The following is a 16,503-nucleotide window of genomic DNA, read 5'->3' as shown; positions in this document are numbered from 1 at the left end:
CAACTAGTGTAATAGATGCAATTTAAATCGAAATATGGAATTTTTGCGAGAATTCGAAATAATTTAATTTAATTAGCGTTAGCATAAATTTCACCTTGAACCTTTCAATATCTTACGATTCAACTAGCAATCAACGAATTGAATGCACATTAATATAAGACCGCGATTTCACGAACAAGAGATAGGAATTACCTTAATCTGGTTCAGTGTTGCCTTTATTTTTGTCCGCTGCAGCAAGAAAAAAAAGAAAGTGAAATAAAAGTACACGTGTGTCATTTAAATTTTTGTCAACATCTCTTTTTTTGTAATTCTTTTTATTATGTGGTTTTTTTTCCTCTTTTATCTCGTCATAGCAGTGTTCAGTTACTTTATTTTATCACAAGGCCTTCGTTTATTTTCTTTTAAATAAATTAAGTTTACAAAAGAGAAGTGAATTCGAGTACTAATTCTTAAAAATGCATTATAAATTAGTAATTAATTTATAATTGATGCCATCTCATTTCTCTCTATGTGTTTCGTTTTTTGTTGTTGTTTTTCCTCGTTTGTATCGGAATTGAAATTGTGGATGTGTGTGTGTGTGTGTGTACACACAATGATGATTACCGTTCGTTCGCTTTCGAGTAGATAAATAAATTAGTTTGTTATATTTTGTTTGTTTGATGTTTGCTGCTGCAGGTGATGAATTGGTGCTGATGGATTTGCTACTGGCCACTGCGGCTGTTAATGTATTCACAACGGAACTAGCCGAATCCCATGACGTATTTGGGCAGCTTCGTAATTGACATGATAACATTCATTCTGTTGTTTGATGATGTTGTTGTTGTTGTTTGTTGTTGTTGTAGTGGTGGTGGTGGTGGAGATGGTCGTCGTCAGTCCAGACGTAATTCAAATAGAAATTATCAACAAAATACCGATTATATTTATCAAGTGGGACTATCACTTTATTGTATGTTAATAGCTTACAGTGGTTATTGTTCTATTTACATGATTAAACTATCAAAGAGTAGTTAGATTATATATTGAAGAAGAAAAACAACTGAACAAGAATAGACCCCAAACCATTCAAAGTTCGAGAATCAAAGGTTAGATTTCTGAAAACAAAGGCTTCTTACACACATCTAAATATTAACATATTTCATATACAATATTTTTTTATAAAAAAGAGATGACTTAACACCAAATACAAATAACACTGAATATCTTTGACAAATTGATATCATTCGAAGTGGTTTCGGTTGTGGTGTCGGCCATCCGACCGCCGTCGGTAGATTGTTCAAATTCCGTTGATGACTCAACGATGGTCATCAACTTTGACACTTGTTCCAAGTATTTTTCATTGATGTCAGACGATTCTGTATGTTTAACTGGTGTTACTTCGTTAGTTGATATCATATCAGAAATTGTGTCATTGTTTGTGATTGACTCTGGTGTTGATCTAATATAGATCAGTTTTTATGTGATTTTTTTTTATTTTGGTTAGTATCCATCACCATTTGAATAATATTGACCATATCACCAAGTGAAAACCAAAAATTTGAAAGTAAAAAAGAAGAATAGGTTTATTGGGATTGATGCGAAAATAATTTGAAAATTCACTTCAAAATATACAAATTGAATGGGTTTAGGTGCGTATGAAAAAAAAAATGAAGATGTGATGAAAATTGGGGAGTAATTTTTACCAAACAAAAAACAAAGTTCGATGCTTACGAAACACTAAGTCCACGATAGAACCAGGCACCCCAGCTCTTGGAATTGCCTTCGTCGATTTTTGATTCGACACCTTCACAAAAATGCCTCCGGTCATGACTTCGGCCACTCTTGGCCTGGCAAAGAATGTGCTTCTTACATTCGAACAAACACTGCGGCCGGAGCGGTGAATTCTTCCAATAATGCCTTGAAACGAAAGAAAAGAACAGAAAAATTTGTGTGAATAAAAAAGAATATGTGATTTGTTTGAAATTCTTATCAGAATTTTTCAAAGAAATTCTTTCGTTTTCATTTCTTCATAAATGTGTCTGATTTTGTGTTCAAAAGTATTTCAGAAGAGATTTTTTTCGGAATTTATCGCCCATTCTACTTACTTGTAATACAAATCGAATATTTCATCGTTATTAGTCATTGTATTGATTAATTCATCCCAATCAACTGGTCGTAAACCTCGCATCGAGTATGCGTATCGTGTGGAATACAGTTTATACCAGATGGGATAGTCATATAAGTTTGCCTCCTTCAAATTCATTATCCAATTTTCATGGTCAATGACCAACCGTGTGGTTGCATCATGATCACCGTCGACGTAGTAAATTCGATAACCGGGATTTAGGTTATCATATGGCGTTACCGATGGTCCAATATATGCAACATTTGTGGCACGACCTATAACATTTGGAGAAATATTTTTGGATTTTCAATTAAAATTAATCTGACAGCGAGCATTTGCTCATATTAACTCCAAAGAATGCTATTTTAAAATGAAAATTTTTGTAGAAAAAAAATGGTATTTACTCAAGTCTTTTGGATCGTAGAACACTTCAAATTCATCGAAGTGAGTGTGTCCAAAGAATTGTGCGGTGACGGTGCTCTCGTATCGTGCGATAATGTCGTAGTAATTGCGTGACCATACTTTTAAACAATCTGGATGACCGGGCGGAATGTGACCGACAATGTGCACTTTTTCGTTGGAAAATTCGGCACTCTGGAGTTCATAGATGAACCATTGAAGTTCGGTGGCCGGATCGGTGGAGTTGAGTAAAAGCCACCAATTTTTGTTATTACAATAGTTCATGTTCAACGAAATGATACGGAATCCGGGTCGTACAAGTACTGAATAAAATGCACCGCGTCGAATCGTATGTGATACGCTAGCCGGTAGCCAGCGACGCCACAGTGTATCCAATTCATCGTACAACCATGAAATCGAAATATCTTGCTGTTGCACAAATGGTGGCGGGAAACTACAAAAACAAAACAACGACTAAACGTTAACAATAAATTCCGTGGATAGCCAAAATTCCAATTTCCATACCTGTTGACTGGTGCACTTTCGTGATTGCCTAAAGCTGGAAAGATTGGAATGCCCGGGAATTTCTCCGACATTTGTTTGACGGTGTCTTTGATGATTTTCAAATTTTCCTCTTTTGTTTGGTTCCAAACATCATGGGGCACCAGATCACCTGTCCAAACAATGTAATCAATGTCCTAAAATATCAATCATAGGCACATTTCTTATGTATAAAAGCGAATCGCCTTTAGTACCTATTGTCTCACCGTGTGTGTTTCAGCAATGTGATCCAATAGATGGTCAATGGTCCGTTTGGGTGTATCGCATTTACGATAATCGCCCCATTTACCGGCTGCATTGTGCGGTGTATTCGGTCGGCCATGTGTTAAACGGCAACAAAGTGGTTCATTGCAATCGGCATTCGCACCTTCCGTATAGTATGGATCATAATGTGTGTCAGACAAATGAAGCACTTTAAATGTTGGGAAGCCCTCTTTTGGCAACGGAATGTCATGCACCTCTGGCTTTGGCACCGGTGGAAATGTAACATCCCAATCGTGCAACGGATTATAAACATCGCCACAAGCGTCACCAATCACAAAGCTACAAATTTCATCGGGGCCAATTGTTACACGCTTCAATACATATATCACCTCGGTACCAAACAAATGACTCACACCATCGCACACTCGTGCCGATTGAAGTTTTAAATTCACACAAAACTGATAAATCATTTTAATAATCTCCTCATTGCTTTTGCCCGTTTTGATGTAGTGCATCAACAGACCCGCACCTAAAATGCCAGAGCAGAATAGAAAAAAAACCGCACGCAATCATCAGTATTTCGTTTATCTAAAGAGGTTAGCGACAGTTGGCAAATGCAAACTGCCAAGCGATAACGAACCTGCTTTGCATGCTGTGCACGACACTTTCGACATAACACTTGTTTCCAGCTCGTGTGCAACTTGCTTCAAATTGAACAGCTTCAATGTTTTATCAACAAATGGCGGATAATGCATCAAATCGGTTGTATCAAACCATAGCATACGACCGCTAGCCACTGTATCGTTGCTGTCCTGCGATTGATTGGAAAAAAAACAAAACAAAACAAAAATATGTTATACGTAAATGGCAAATTAAAATCAATCAACGATTTAAATTCCGATTGGGTAGCAAAATCTATCTAAATGGTTTTTTTTTCTCAATTAAAATTCCAACAAAAGATTTTCTCCTTCCATTTCTGACTCTTTTTTTTTCTCTGTTTAACTTACTTTTATCTCATGAAGCCGTCGAAGAATTTCGTCTTCGAGTTGCTCTTCGGTTTTTCGTGGCGGTATGACATGATTTTGTGTGGAATTCAGTGTGCCGATGTGTGGTATTATGCTGCGTGGAACGCTTGTTATGTTCCATTTGTCGTCCGGTGTTTGATATTCAACCATATGATCGCGATTTCCGTATGAGGTGCCGAATAAAAACGGTAATCCATTCACATTCGTTAAAAGTAAAAGCAATAAAAGTAACTTATAAACGATGGCCGATAATTCATATTGAATTTTCATTATTTTTGTGTTATTTTTTCTTTGTTTAGTTTTGTTCGAAATTAATCTTTCTATCGCACTTGAGAGATGATTTAAATGATTTTTTTATGCTATCAGAAACGTTATTTTTTTTCTGTTGATTTGACTGCGCGCACGTACGTTCTCGTTCGCTCGCCCGGATGGTATATAACTAAGTGCGTGTATTATTCGTGCGATGAACGTTAAACGAGTCAAAAACGTTCAATTAATTCAACTGAAATGAGATTGAGAGAGAAACAGAAACTGATTTTGTTATATTTATATTCAGACACAAAATTTAATTTGAATTCGCTGACAATCGCTAGTTAACTGAGCGCTCGGCAGTGATCGCAGCTGTTTATTTAAGGAACAAAACAAATCAAATCAATGCACAAACACACACACACACACACACACACACATACATAAATACTATCACAAACGCACGCAAATAAACAACAACAGAAGAAAAGGCAATTCACATATCGCAAGAAGGAAAAGTTGAACGGAATAGCAAATGATAAATGTGAAGAAGAAACAAAGAGCGGTCGAGAAACACTCATAAATACAATCACACCGTATACATTATCAATTAAAATCTATTTAATTTATTATTGATCATTATCGTTCGTGCGACTGTGAGTGATTGGTATATAATGCTCAAAACAACAAAGGATTATTTGAATGTGGAACGACAAATGGTTTGCATTTCTGGTGCAATTCGGAGCACTGTGTGTGTGTGTGTGTGTGTGTGTTTCAGAATAATTGTTGCTGATACGAAACAATTGTTTCAAGTTATTTTGTATGACAAGCAATGCTCACGAGAAAAAATGCCCACTTTATCACACTCGAAACGGCTCGAGAGACTGCGTTTCGAGTGATTATCAAAACAGAAAGTTCATTGAACATCCCAAATGGATTAGTCATAAATTTTGTACGAATTCGCGGTTCAAAGCAGAAATGCGTATTTTATGTGTTTATCTCGATTTGTGGTTTCCGAAAATAGCTCACATTTTTATTGCTAACGAGCGCTTATAAGCAAGTAGAAAGTGGAACTGAATTGAATACTAAACTTCGAAGTTCAATGATTTTTCAATTTTCATTCGGAACACGGTTGCTAAATGTCATTATTGGCAATGGTCGTTATTGCATCATGACGAATTGCATTTTGCAATGAAAATGATTTGGCAATAAGTGCACCCACCACATCTTAAACATGGGAATTAGAGTTTAACGAGCGCACGCAAACCATTCAATTAGATTAAAAGATCTAGTGTTTTCGTTGTTCTACTACTGATAGGAAATCGTGATAAGCGTAGCTCTGAAGTGTATTCATTCACGTTGATCATAATTATTGTGTTCTAGCTAGTTCCGTTTCAAGATTACTTTCCAATACTGCGGCCACACACACACAAACATTACATTCAACTATCTTATCGGACAAAAAAGAAGCAATCAATAACAGCACAACAAACACAACTCAAGTGCTTATTCATTTTTGACAATTCGTATCTTTTTTATTGCTTTTTAATTACTAATGAAACGCACTTCAATTGAAAGCGGCTTTTTTTGTTCAACGGAAGCATAAGAACAAACACCATTAAAAAATGATTTTTCGATAATGAAAACCATTCGATTAAATCAATAGGCGAGGGTGAATGTTTTGCTTCACTAAACTGTTTGACAATACCCAGTTGGCACGAATCACTTTATGACACTGATATGTTGTTCGGTTTGTGAACTTGACCGGAAAACAAACAACTGAAAACGTCTATTGAAAATAGAATACAAAGAACACACCACCTTGACTGTCCATCATCCAGCACTATGCTACTCGTCATTATACATACTATTCCGGATAATTGGATGAAAAATGTGAATCTTGTCGACGAATTGTTATGTATAGACTGTGACGTGTTGTATTGAACGATTATAGCTACTCTATGGATATATTTCACTTTCCATTCATCGGTCTACGGCGCGGGAGGGAGACTACGCATTTAATGGTCATTTAAAGTTATTCTGATTCAACTGATATCGATTCACAAAGCCACTTTACATACACACTACTTTCACCTATTTTCACGCATTTAGTCCGGTATTTTGTACGGTAAAAAATAAATTTAAAATGCGTCTTAATGACGTCAAAAGGTACTTTTATGGTGAAAAGCTTGGTTGAATGGTCCAACTGGACGTGCGTGGTTCTGCGTTTGTAGTTTGTTTTTTTTTGGTTTTTTTTTTTGGAAAGTTGAGAACTTTCGGGTGAAATGAATCCAAGGTCAAGTGCTTTGGGTGCTCTAAATTGAAAATTGGCCGACAGTGAAAATGACAAGAAACATGTTTTTCACCTGACTCCCATCTCTGCCTCGAACACGGAATGGAACGGAGTGAACGAAAGTGACAACCCATTTTTATATGACTTGAAGAAAAAAAAATCGTTCCAATTATCATCATCGTCGTCGTTGTCGATCCATCGAGAAACTGCCAGAGAGAAATAAACATTGCTTCGGGTTTTTCCAACCAATCAAATAGTTTGCATATCTTTTGAAATTCCTATTAAATAATAAAGACAGAGAGAAGTGGGTCATTTCACCGTAGTTATACTATATAGATTTGTGTATGGAACAAACTAACGGTTTCTTCGTCTTTATAAAAAGACACACACACACACACACCTATACTTTGTCTTCCAAAAAAAAAAACAGCAACAGCCGAAAACGATCTCACATTAGCTATTCAAAGTGGTATTAAAAAAACGCCGAAGAGATTCAATAAAAGTGCTTTTCCCACCTGAAGTGAGCAAGAGAGAGAGAGAGAGAGAGAGAGAGAGAGAGAGAGAGAGAGAGAGAGAGATTTGAAAAAAGGCAACCGAGAATCTCTTAAAAACGCAAACAAACTTGTTTACCATTGAAATCTCTGCCTGAAAAAAAAGTAAAATAAATCGTCATTCGTATTAATGACTCGCTTTTTTATGGAAATTGAACCACAGTCAACGACTTTCAAAAAGCTGAGAAATTGAGTCGGAAGTAAACCAAAACAATGAACGAATCTTGAAGTCAAAAAACAAGTTAATGGCCGGTTTCTATTGATCGATGAAATTCGGTAATCGCGTTGTAATCTATCCAGGATCGAAAAAAAAATTCCAGTTTTGTCGACGTTAATTTTGTTCATTCTCTTTTCTATGAACTTGGTTTATATTCTATCGTACAATTTTTTGGAGTGTAACAATGTCACTTTCTTTCAACACAAAGAAAAAAAAACTGGTTTTCAGAATAGAATACAAATCTGACACAGAAACTATTATTGGATGGAATTATATAAAACATGTAGGCTTGCAGCCAAAGATAGAATAGGAAGAAAAAAAGAAACTAGTGCAAACTGAAATAAATTTGTTGAAAATCATTTGGGTAATTTTTATTCAAACAAAACCACAAAATAAGTCTCAACTGCCGAAAATTTATTCGCATTTTTTTTTTTACTTCTCAAATGACCTATTTTCAGAGAATGATCGTTGGTAAGAATAAGATTGTTTTGAAGATTAATTCGCACATTGTCATTTTCAAATGAAAGTGTTTGCATTCCCAACCCAAAAACCAATCATACGCTAAAAAAAAACTATCGTACTGATAATAAGAACAAGACCAGAAAAAGATAATCATTCATACAAAATGAGGAATTTCTTAGATTCTATAATGATTTAGAGAGTAAGAAAAAAAAGCACTTACTTGTTGCGGATATCCAGCGAAATCAATCGAAATCGAGTAACATGAAAGAAATGTTGGATTCGATAGTCGGTATTTGGTTTTTTTGGTTGGTTGCTGTACTACCTCTGGACGACGAAGACGACGACGAAGACTACTACTGACTACTGCCTCTCGCTCCTTCTCTCGCTCTGTTGCGCGCACTCACTCTCACTCTTGGTTTTGGTTCCCTTTGCTCTTTCTCTCTCACACACACACTCTCTCGCTCGCTCTCGGTCACTTAGTAGCTTTTTTGAATTTTGCGCATTTTGCTGTTTCCCTCGACGTATGCTCACTCATTTAACAAGTGTTGGTTTCTGAAAAATTGTCGAATAGTTTGCCTTTAAGTCGTATTTCTTACACTCTTGCTGTAATCTCAACGCAAAATGAAAATAATTATGTCGGTGTGAATTATCAATTGACCTCTCATGTGTGTGAATTGTTTTTGTTTCTTTCATACGTTGAATTGAGCGTGTGTAAAAATCGCGTACAAACAAAAATATACAGACACGCTGCAGAGATGGAGAGATGTTGTCTGTCTTAAGTTGATACAAACACATTTCAAATGATTGGAACCAGAAAATAGACCGAATGGCTTTTGTTATGAAATTTGAGGCAATATCTCAGCGATAGCCAAGTGAGACAGACAATTGGTCAATGATGTAAAGACATTGGGGGGAGAAAAAGTTCATTTCAATTGAGGAAATTTGTTTCATTTTGCGAATGTTGACATTTTCAAACAAAATATCATCTCACAATGACCTAACGCTCTTCATTGTTTTGCCTCTGGATTGACCTGAATCCATAGCACGTCATGTGAGCAATCTTTGCCCGTTTTTTTTTTCCTTCCGTTGCTCAACATGATAAAGATGCATACACAACGCTTCATCACAAAAATCAATTATTTTATTCGCTATCACGGCATAAAAAGTCGCACGTCATTTCTATTAAGGGATCTAGCAAATGTATATAATTGACGTTCTTTGGACATGAACACTGATTTCAATCGAAAATATACATATAAAACATCGACTATGTGATTTTGATCTGTTTCCGATTCACGATATCGCTCGCTTTGACATCGAATTTTGCATGGTTTAACAATCAATATGAAAAAAATAAATAAATCAAAGGTAATGTGAATGAGACAACAAAATGGCATGCCCTTTGTTCGTTACTATTCAATAGATTGCCGCCCCCATGCCGGATATTAAACCTTCAACACACAGAAAAAACACAAATTCGGTATTAAAAGATCATTTCTGTCATTGGCATAATCGCGGACATGAATACGCTGTATTTCAACCAACAAGAATAGAATTTGTTATACACAAAACATAGGAATTCCAATCAATGCCCAGGAATGAATCGCATGTGCTCGTGAAAAAAAAACACACACGCACACACACACACACACACAGAGAGAGAGAGAGACAGACAGAGAGAGAGAGAGAGAGAGAGTGAGAGAGAGACTGGGATCGGCACAAATGTACGCAAGCGTACGCACAACTCACCGATAGCGCATAAAAAGCGTAATTCAAGCATTGCGCATATATAAATTTCGAACAACAACAGCAGCAGCAACGCTGAGTGTGTCTAGCCTGATTTCGTTTACAATTTGTTTTTTCTTCGACTTCTTCTTGTTGTGTGTATTTTGATTGAGGTGAAAATTGACCATAAAAAATGACTCACACTCGTTCAATTGGCATCACACTTCTAACACTGTTTTTTGTTGTTGTTGCTGTTTGATTGTGGAAGTGAAGACGATTGGACTGATCTCGTTTGCAGTACCCGAACGGTTAACGACAATTTCATTTGAATGCTACTTTTCGCCTCTTTTGAACTAAATACATGAGCGGATTTCACAGCTAAACGAAATATTCTCTCAATCGTTTTTGATCATTTCGGTTTAATGAGTCAGTCAAATCGTTCTGCATGATTTAAATTGGTAACGGGATAATTCAAAGTGTGCGGCGCACGGCTTCTAGCCTTAAACTTGAATCATTTTGCGCACCAATTTGTGTGTTGGCGCTTTTTTTTCTCTCTTTTTCTCTTCACTTCAATTTGCATTTTTCATTCGAAGGTATTTAAACCATTTATCTCTGATATACGAAACAAAAAGCGGTGCAAATTCTTTGGCATTTTAAATTGATGCCAAGATTTACACACATTCACACGCCACAAATTCAAATGACGTCATCAGCATAGCAACAAAGTGAAAATGCAACGAGATTTATGCATTCGACGCCCTACAGAAACCCAGAAATTATTCCATTTTCTTGCGATAATTGAGTTCATTCAAAAAACACATATTTGTATCACGTTCCAAGTGGCGAATGGGCGCCAAATGCTGCTGCTACGGCAGCTGTTGGCTACCTTTTTGTTTTTTGTTGTTGTTGTTGTTGCTTGCAAAAAACAAATGTTGTGCATTGCGTTAGTCATGGTTGGTTTTGGAACAAAAAAAAAATCTCTTTCTCCATTTAAAACTGGCACAACACCAGTTGGTTGGTATTTCTTGGTTATCTCTCTCTCTCTCTCCGTTTTTTTTTTTTTCAATAAAAAGAAAACGCGTAATTATTATGCTGATGAGCATGCCTTGGCGACGAACCATTTGCATTCGTTTGTGTTTTGGACCAACACAAAACAAAACCATACTCACAAGTGTGTTTCCTTCGATTTGCGGATCAACGTATGTATGTGTGTACATAGTGATTCATTGCTTCAAAAGAACGCCATCGCTTTCTTTAGCATTCTTTGGACGACAGCAACAGCAGTAAAAGAAGAATGAAAACAAGTCTGTCGGAGCTCTTGAAGTGCGCATAAATTAAGAGAAAGAACGTTTTGGATGACAACCACGTAATACACATGCTGCAAAATTTATCGCAGCGACAAACAGTTCTAAATTTTAGAGTCGGTGAGTCGCACACTCACAAGCATTAGTTCTGCAATTTGGACGTAAAAATAAATCTACAAATTTACATTGATGCGATATTTTGATAAAATTGATGATGGCATCAAAACTGTTGATGATGATATTAAAAATAAATTGAACAATTCTGTGTCGGATAGATATAAATGCAGGAAAACACAAAATATCATCCAAAAACAATTTACATAAACTGAACTATGAATTATTATCAAAAGTATGTGTAAATGGAAAAGAAATTGAATTCGTCGATAATGTCAGAGATTTGGCATTTCAACTAAATGACGAATGAATACAAATGATCATCACACAAAAATCATACAGCAAAAAGTTTTTGAAGCGTTAAATACTCAAAACAGTTCTACCATCTGGTATAAAACTTGAATTATACAAAATATTAACTTTGCCAAATAATTGACTATATGGACCATGATCTACCATAATTTAAAATGTAAAATTAAAATTCAACCAAATTGTGATCAGAACGAATATGTGAAGAATGCTGTTTTCCTTTATTCAACACCATTATAAATCAATAAAAATAAAATATTTACGGTACATACACACAATTGGTGATTATACAAAAGCTAACAAATAATTTTCATAAGACATCGCTGCACCTAAATTATCATTACACGAAACTATGAAATCGAATTCCGGATGAAATGCGTGATAACGAAGACTTTAGACATTTTCATAAACAAAATTTACTACCACAATAATTTTACTGAAAAAGAATCTCATTTTTATATTCATAATTAAAATCTATCTAAGGCATGCTGTGATTGATTGTTATCTTATACCGAATAAAAATGAAAATATTGAAACATCGCATGCGTATGCTACAGCATCGAAATTCCAAGCGACCAAAATGATAGTAGCCAGTTGTCATTGTCAAGAATAACGAACAATCATGACGATGATGACGATGAAATTGAATGAATAACCCAAAATAAAAGGAAAATAATAAGAGTTGCGACAAAAAAAACCATGACAACAACAACAACAACAACAACAACAACGACAACGACGACGATGACGATGACGACGACGACGACGACGACGACGACGACGACGACGACGACGACGACGAGTCTTCATCGAAGACAAACGCTTGTGTGAATGACGAAAAAAAATGCGGCCATTTGGATTTGGTTTTGGGGTCAATCATCGCTGAGTGCGCTCACACGTATTCTTGCCCAGCCAAACCAAGTCAAGTGTGCGCGCGTGCTGTGATCGGTGAGCGAGTATTCTTCTTTTTTTTCAATTCCATCATTTTCGGTTTCTTTCACTATTGGCTCTTTTATCGATATGAGGAGATTGGCTGCACTCAACTTGTTGTGTGTGACTTTCGTTTTGTGTGTGAGCTCGTGTGCGCACACACACATGAAATGTTCAAATTGTTTCTTTCCAAAAGTAGTACACAATTCAAGATGCAACTTGCGACAATTTGGGCTTTTTTTCATCTCACAACATTGTGTTTTTCTTCGAAGTGGGCAATTTATATTAGATTTGAATTGCGGTAATGATAAGAACCATAAAATTACTGACTCAATCATAATTGAGTGATTCACCAGTATTAATTCAATGTGAAAATGCTATTGCACGTGTAATTTTATCGCAAACAAAGAACTAGGAACAATCTAACTTGTTACGTTGTTTTTTTTCCCACTTCATTCTAAGTGGGCAAACTGGTGTATAACTGTAGAGATTTGTGTCGAACACGTGAGTCCGTTAGAGTATTGGCCATATGATTGATGATCAATATTTGTAATCATTGCAATTGAAAGTTGAATTTACTTTCGAGATAAAGACCGATTAAAATGTACCGTGTACTGTCAATCTTTATTTGTGCGGCAAAACAGTGCAAATCGATATCAAAATTGCAATGTCCTGTTATTGATGTTCCATTGATTATGGCCACAACACATGATAGGTTCTGTTATTTTCGTTCAAAAAAAGGCAGAATGAGCGATTGAGCGGAAAAAAAGTGCCGACACACCACTGAAACCAAAATAATCTTCCGAATATAAGTCAAAAAACAGTTATTATGATTCCTTGCCTCTTTGTTTCTGCGAAGTACGAACAAAAAACAACATCATTAGCAATTCAGAAACGATCGATCGAAATGTTATTGCCACACACACACATACACACACAAGCCGTTTGACCAATTTAAAATGTTCTTAATACCGATCGATGGAAAAAAAATCACTCGCCAATGGAATTGGCCAAAAACGACTCGATCTGCTGTGAGAATGCGTTGTTTCTTAGTTTTTTTCATTTTTAAACATTTCTACATTTCTTCCACATTTCTACGACTCAGCAAAAATCGATTGATCGCAAATGTGAGCGCGTCTCTGAGTGGTTTATACGGTTGTGTGTTGCTGTTGTTGTTGGTTTTTTTTTCAGCTGCTTCTTTCTTCCATGCCGAAGTGTGAACGCAAATGTGAATGAAGAGCAAAAATAGAAAGCACTTCATTTACAGTAATCTGATTTAGCGCTTTACTTGCAATATAATTTATAACAATGGAACTGTTGTTTCTTCTTCTTTTTCTTTCACAAATTATTCCATATACGGCACTTGAACGCAAACGAATCAAAATCGGTGCGTTTTTTTTTTATTGTTTTGCCAGCGTATTTTCATTTTTCGATTGTAACGATCACAACAACAACAAAGGCAGGTTTTTTTATCGGTTTTAAACAGATGGCCGATAAATAATCAGATGAGGGCAAGATCAAGGGCAAAAAGAAATGAGCATGCGGTGGACTTACGACGTAAAACAAAACAACGGTCAAATTCGGATTTCTTTTGTTAGCTGGAATATGCACATTGGTTCAGATGATGAAAATGAAGAAATCACGTACGAATTTTTCTTTTTTTTTTCTTTCGTTTTCAGTTGTTGTTGCACTAAAACTAAAAACCCACATACACCCACAACGAACGCGCACACCGAAGTGAAATTAAAAACAATATTCCGATTGAAAAAAAAAACGATGAAGGCGACGAGCAGCACGTCGAACATATACGCGAACAGCGAACAGAATCGAAATAGAAATTTGAAAATTTAAAACGAATTTTGAAAAAAAAAACGGAAAATAAAATCGATTTGTTTTTATTTAAACTAAAAAAAGGGAAGGAAAAGCAAAAAATTTCTATACAGTAGCAACACAGTGAATGATCTATTCGATTCCGCATTTATCACTCAACTGAGAATCCAAACATTGTGCACGAACTATTAAGAAAAAAAGTGTATGAGAAACAGAAACGAAGCAGCAACAGCCAACAATACAAGCGACCGATGTAGTGTAATCGCAGCAACAGCCAAAGCCACAGCCACAGCGATAGCAATAGCAGCAAACAGCATCGACATCAACATAAATGTGAATTTTCGTTGATTCGGTGTGCATAGCCGTGAGAGCGAAGGAGAACGATATCAAAAGAGAGATGGATGTAGTGGATTTAACGGCGAAATGGTATGACCAGGCGCACATACATTCAGCACTATTCAAATACGTACACACAACAAAAAACACACCGCACGTACAATAGAAATACCGCAGCAGTTTATAAGCAAAACTTATGCTACGAATTGGCTTTGTGTGAACGTGTGCGCTTCGGCTTTGTTTTCTTCTTCGTAATATTTTCTGAGCAGTTAACACACATCGTCATGTTTATACTATCATTTGTTTTAGTTTTGTTTCAAGTATTGGCCATATGATGTATACGATAACGATCATAAACAATATACAAACGATGGGCGATGGACAGTGCCAATATCACGCACATTTGCATGCTCGTTCTATTGCACTGTTCCAACTTGAAGTTTTTTTTTCCACACGTACTCTTCTATTTGGCATTCTTGCACCTTTGCAATCGCAGTAGACACAAAATGATATTCCTCATGAGATGATCACCGTTGAAAAATCTTATCTCCAAATTCCGAATATTCCAAATGGCTTTTGCGCTTATGAATTCTTCAACTTTGCCCATGCTGACCGTCTGCCCAAGTACTCGATGGACTTCTGCTAAGAACATATGATTGAAATACCAAACATTCAACCGTGTGAACCCAATCGAGTTCAAAGATCCGACTTATAAAATTCGACATTTTTCTATCGAACCGAATCATAACTGATCAATTTTCTGTTTTTTTTTCTTTCTCACATCGAATCCAATTGTTGAATTATTATGAAATATGCTATGCTGATACTGATGCTCAAAGAAACTGCTTGGACTGACCGAATCTCTTCGTTGTGTAGCACAATTGAACCGCTATTTTCAATATGGATGATTGTTTTTTGATTGTTTCTTCTTCTGTGCATTATTGTGTAAACGTGATGCCTCTCATGTCTAATGCGCACACATCACTTCATCGAGCATCATCGCGAACATTCTAAGAAATGTATAGCAATGTACGCGCAATTTCTTTTTCACTCATTTTCTTTCTCGACGCACCATCCATCTGGTTGCTGTGTGTGTAAGTGTGTTTTGCACACACATTTGGTACATTGACGATATCTAACAAATTTGTAACCCATCATCCACCGAATTGTTTGCGAATTTTTTTCTTTGCATTCTGAGCTTGTGATGTGATTTTGTGTTGAGATTTATCATAATACAAAAGAAGCGCGAAACATCTTAGTTTCAAAACAACTCAACTATTAAACCCAATTAAAACAATTTTGATTTTACAAGGCTGTACAAAATTGTTGGTCGCTTATCATCTTACAGAAAAAGTGTAGCGCACATTTGGATCTAGACACAGAGCTACAAATGAAATTTTTACTCAAATAGTTTCATTCGTACATTGGAGTGTGAATTTGATATCATGATTGTTGCCCGATATTTGTTCTATTCGGTTGGATTCAAAAAGTAGCATAAGTCTTGCTTATTTAGCTGGATTCAAATTATGCTTTTATTTATTTAAAAAAAAAACTCGTCTTATCAGCAGTTTGTTGGCAGATGGTGTTGATAACGAAGCTTCGTCAACGGAATTATTGCGCAGAAATCCGTTGAAATGCTTGCTTCTACTTAATTGTAGTAATTAAACAACTTTCTCATTCTTTTGTTACCGAAACTAGTATCAATTAAAACAACAAACGGTAATGTGATGCTATTTTTATATTTAATGATGTGGCAATTTTCGGCCGGGAATATTCGTCAGAGCTTATAATTAGAAACGATTGGAGTTGACTTTGTAGCCATTTCCTTTTTCCGTTATTATTCCGAAGTTCTGTTTTCCATTTCCGTTTTCTATCTACAACTATTTTGACAGA

General features: G+C 36.0%; 1 protein-coding gene across 9 annotated transcripts; it reads right to left on the bottom strand.

The window, feature by feature from the left end:
• Nucleotides 1-275: 275 nt before the first annotated feature.
• LOC129577442 (sphingomyelin phosphodiesterase) lies at nucleotides 276-14,584 on the bottom strand. 9 transcript variants are annotated; one of them, XM_055464455.1, is made up of 11 exons: nucleotides 13,999-14,444; nucleotides 8,283-8,614; nucleotides 6,906-7,110; nucleotides 4,273-4,792; nucleotides 3,906-4,077; nucleotides 3,268-3,794; nucleotides 3,026-3,198; nucleotides 2,506-2,954; nucleotides 2,082-2,376; nucleotides 1,708-1,893; nucleotides 276-798 (listed from the first exon to the last, which is right to left on the bottom strand). In XM_055464455.1, exons 4-11 carry the CDS (start codon nucleotides 4,558-4,560, stop codon nucleotides 741-743), a joined length of 2,148 nt encoding a protein of 715 aa, XP_055320430.1. In that variant the 5' UTR covers nucleotides 4,561-4,792; nucleotides 6,906-7,110; nucleotides 8,283-8,614; nucleotides 13,999-14,444; the 3' UTR covers nucleotides 276-740. The 9 variants fall into 9 exon arrangements, with proteins under 9 accessions (XP_055320430.1, XP_055320428.1, XP_055320429.1 ...); XM_055464448.1 differs by lacking the exon at nucleotides 276-798 and adding an exon at nucleotides 915-1,435 and having other exon boundaries at nucleotides 13,999-14,541; XM_055464453.1 differs by lacking the exon at nucleotides 6,906-7,110 and having other exon boundaries at nucleotides 13,999-14,545.
• Nucleotides 14,585-16,503: the final 1,919 nt, after the last annotated feature.

Source organism: Sitodiplosis mosellana, unplaced genomic scaffold (assembly GCF_009176505.1).
Source record: "Sitodiplosis mosellana isolate CC-2019 unplaced genomic scaffold, AAFC_SMos_1.0 Smas_scaffold_6197, whole genome shotgun sequence".
Lineage (NCBI taxonomy): Eukaryota > Metazoa > Arthropoda > Insecta > Diptera > Cecidomyiidae > Sitodiplosis > Sitodiplosis mosellana.
This window is presented reverse-complemented; position numbering and strand designations above follow the sequence as displayed.

Bases quoted from the DNA above. Each gene is read 5' to 3' on its own strand.
- LOC129577442 (XM_055464447.1), bottom strand. From the start codon at position 4,560: ATGAAAATTCAATATGAATTATCGGCCATCGTTTATAAGTTACTTTTA. The intron at 2,955-3,025 runs GTATGGAAATTG...TTGTTTTTGTAG, and splicing joins GAAAGTGCACCAGTCAACAG to TTTCCCGCCACCATTTGTGC. The intron at 1,436-1,707 runs GTAAGCATCGAA...GATCTATATTAG, and splicing joins TATCGTGGACTTAGTGTTTC to ATCAACACCAGAGTCAATCA.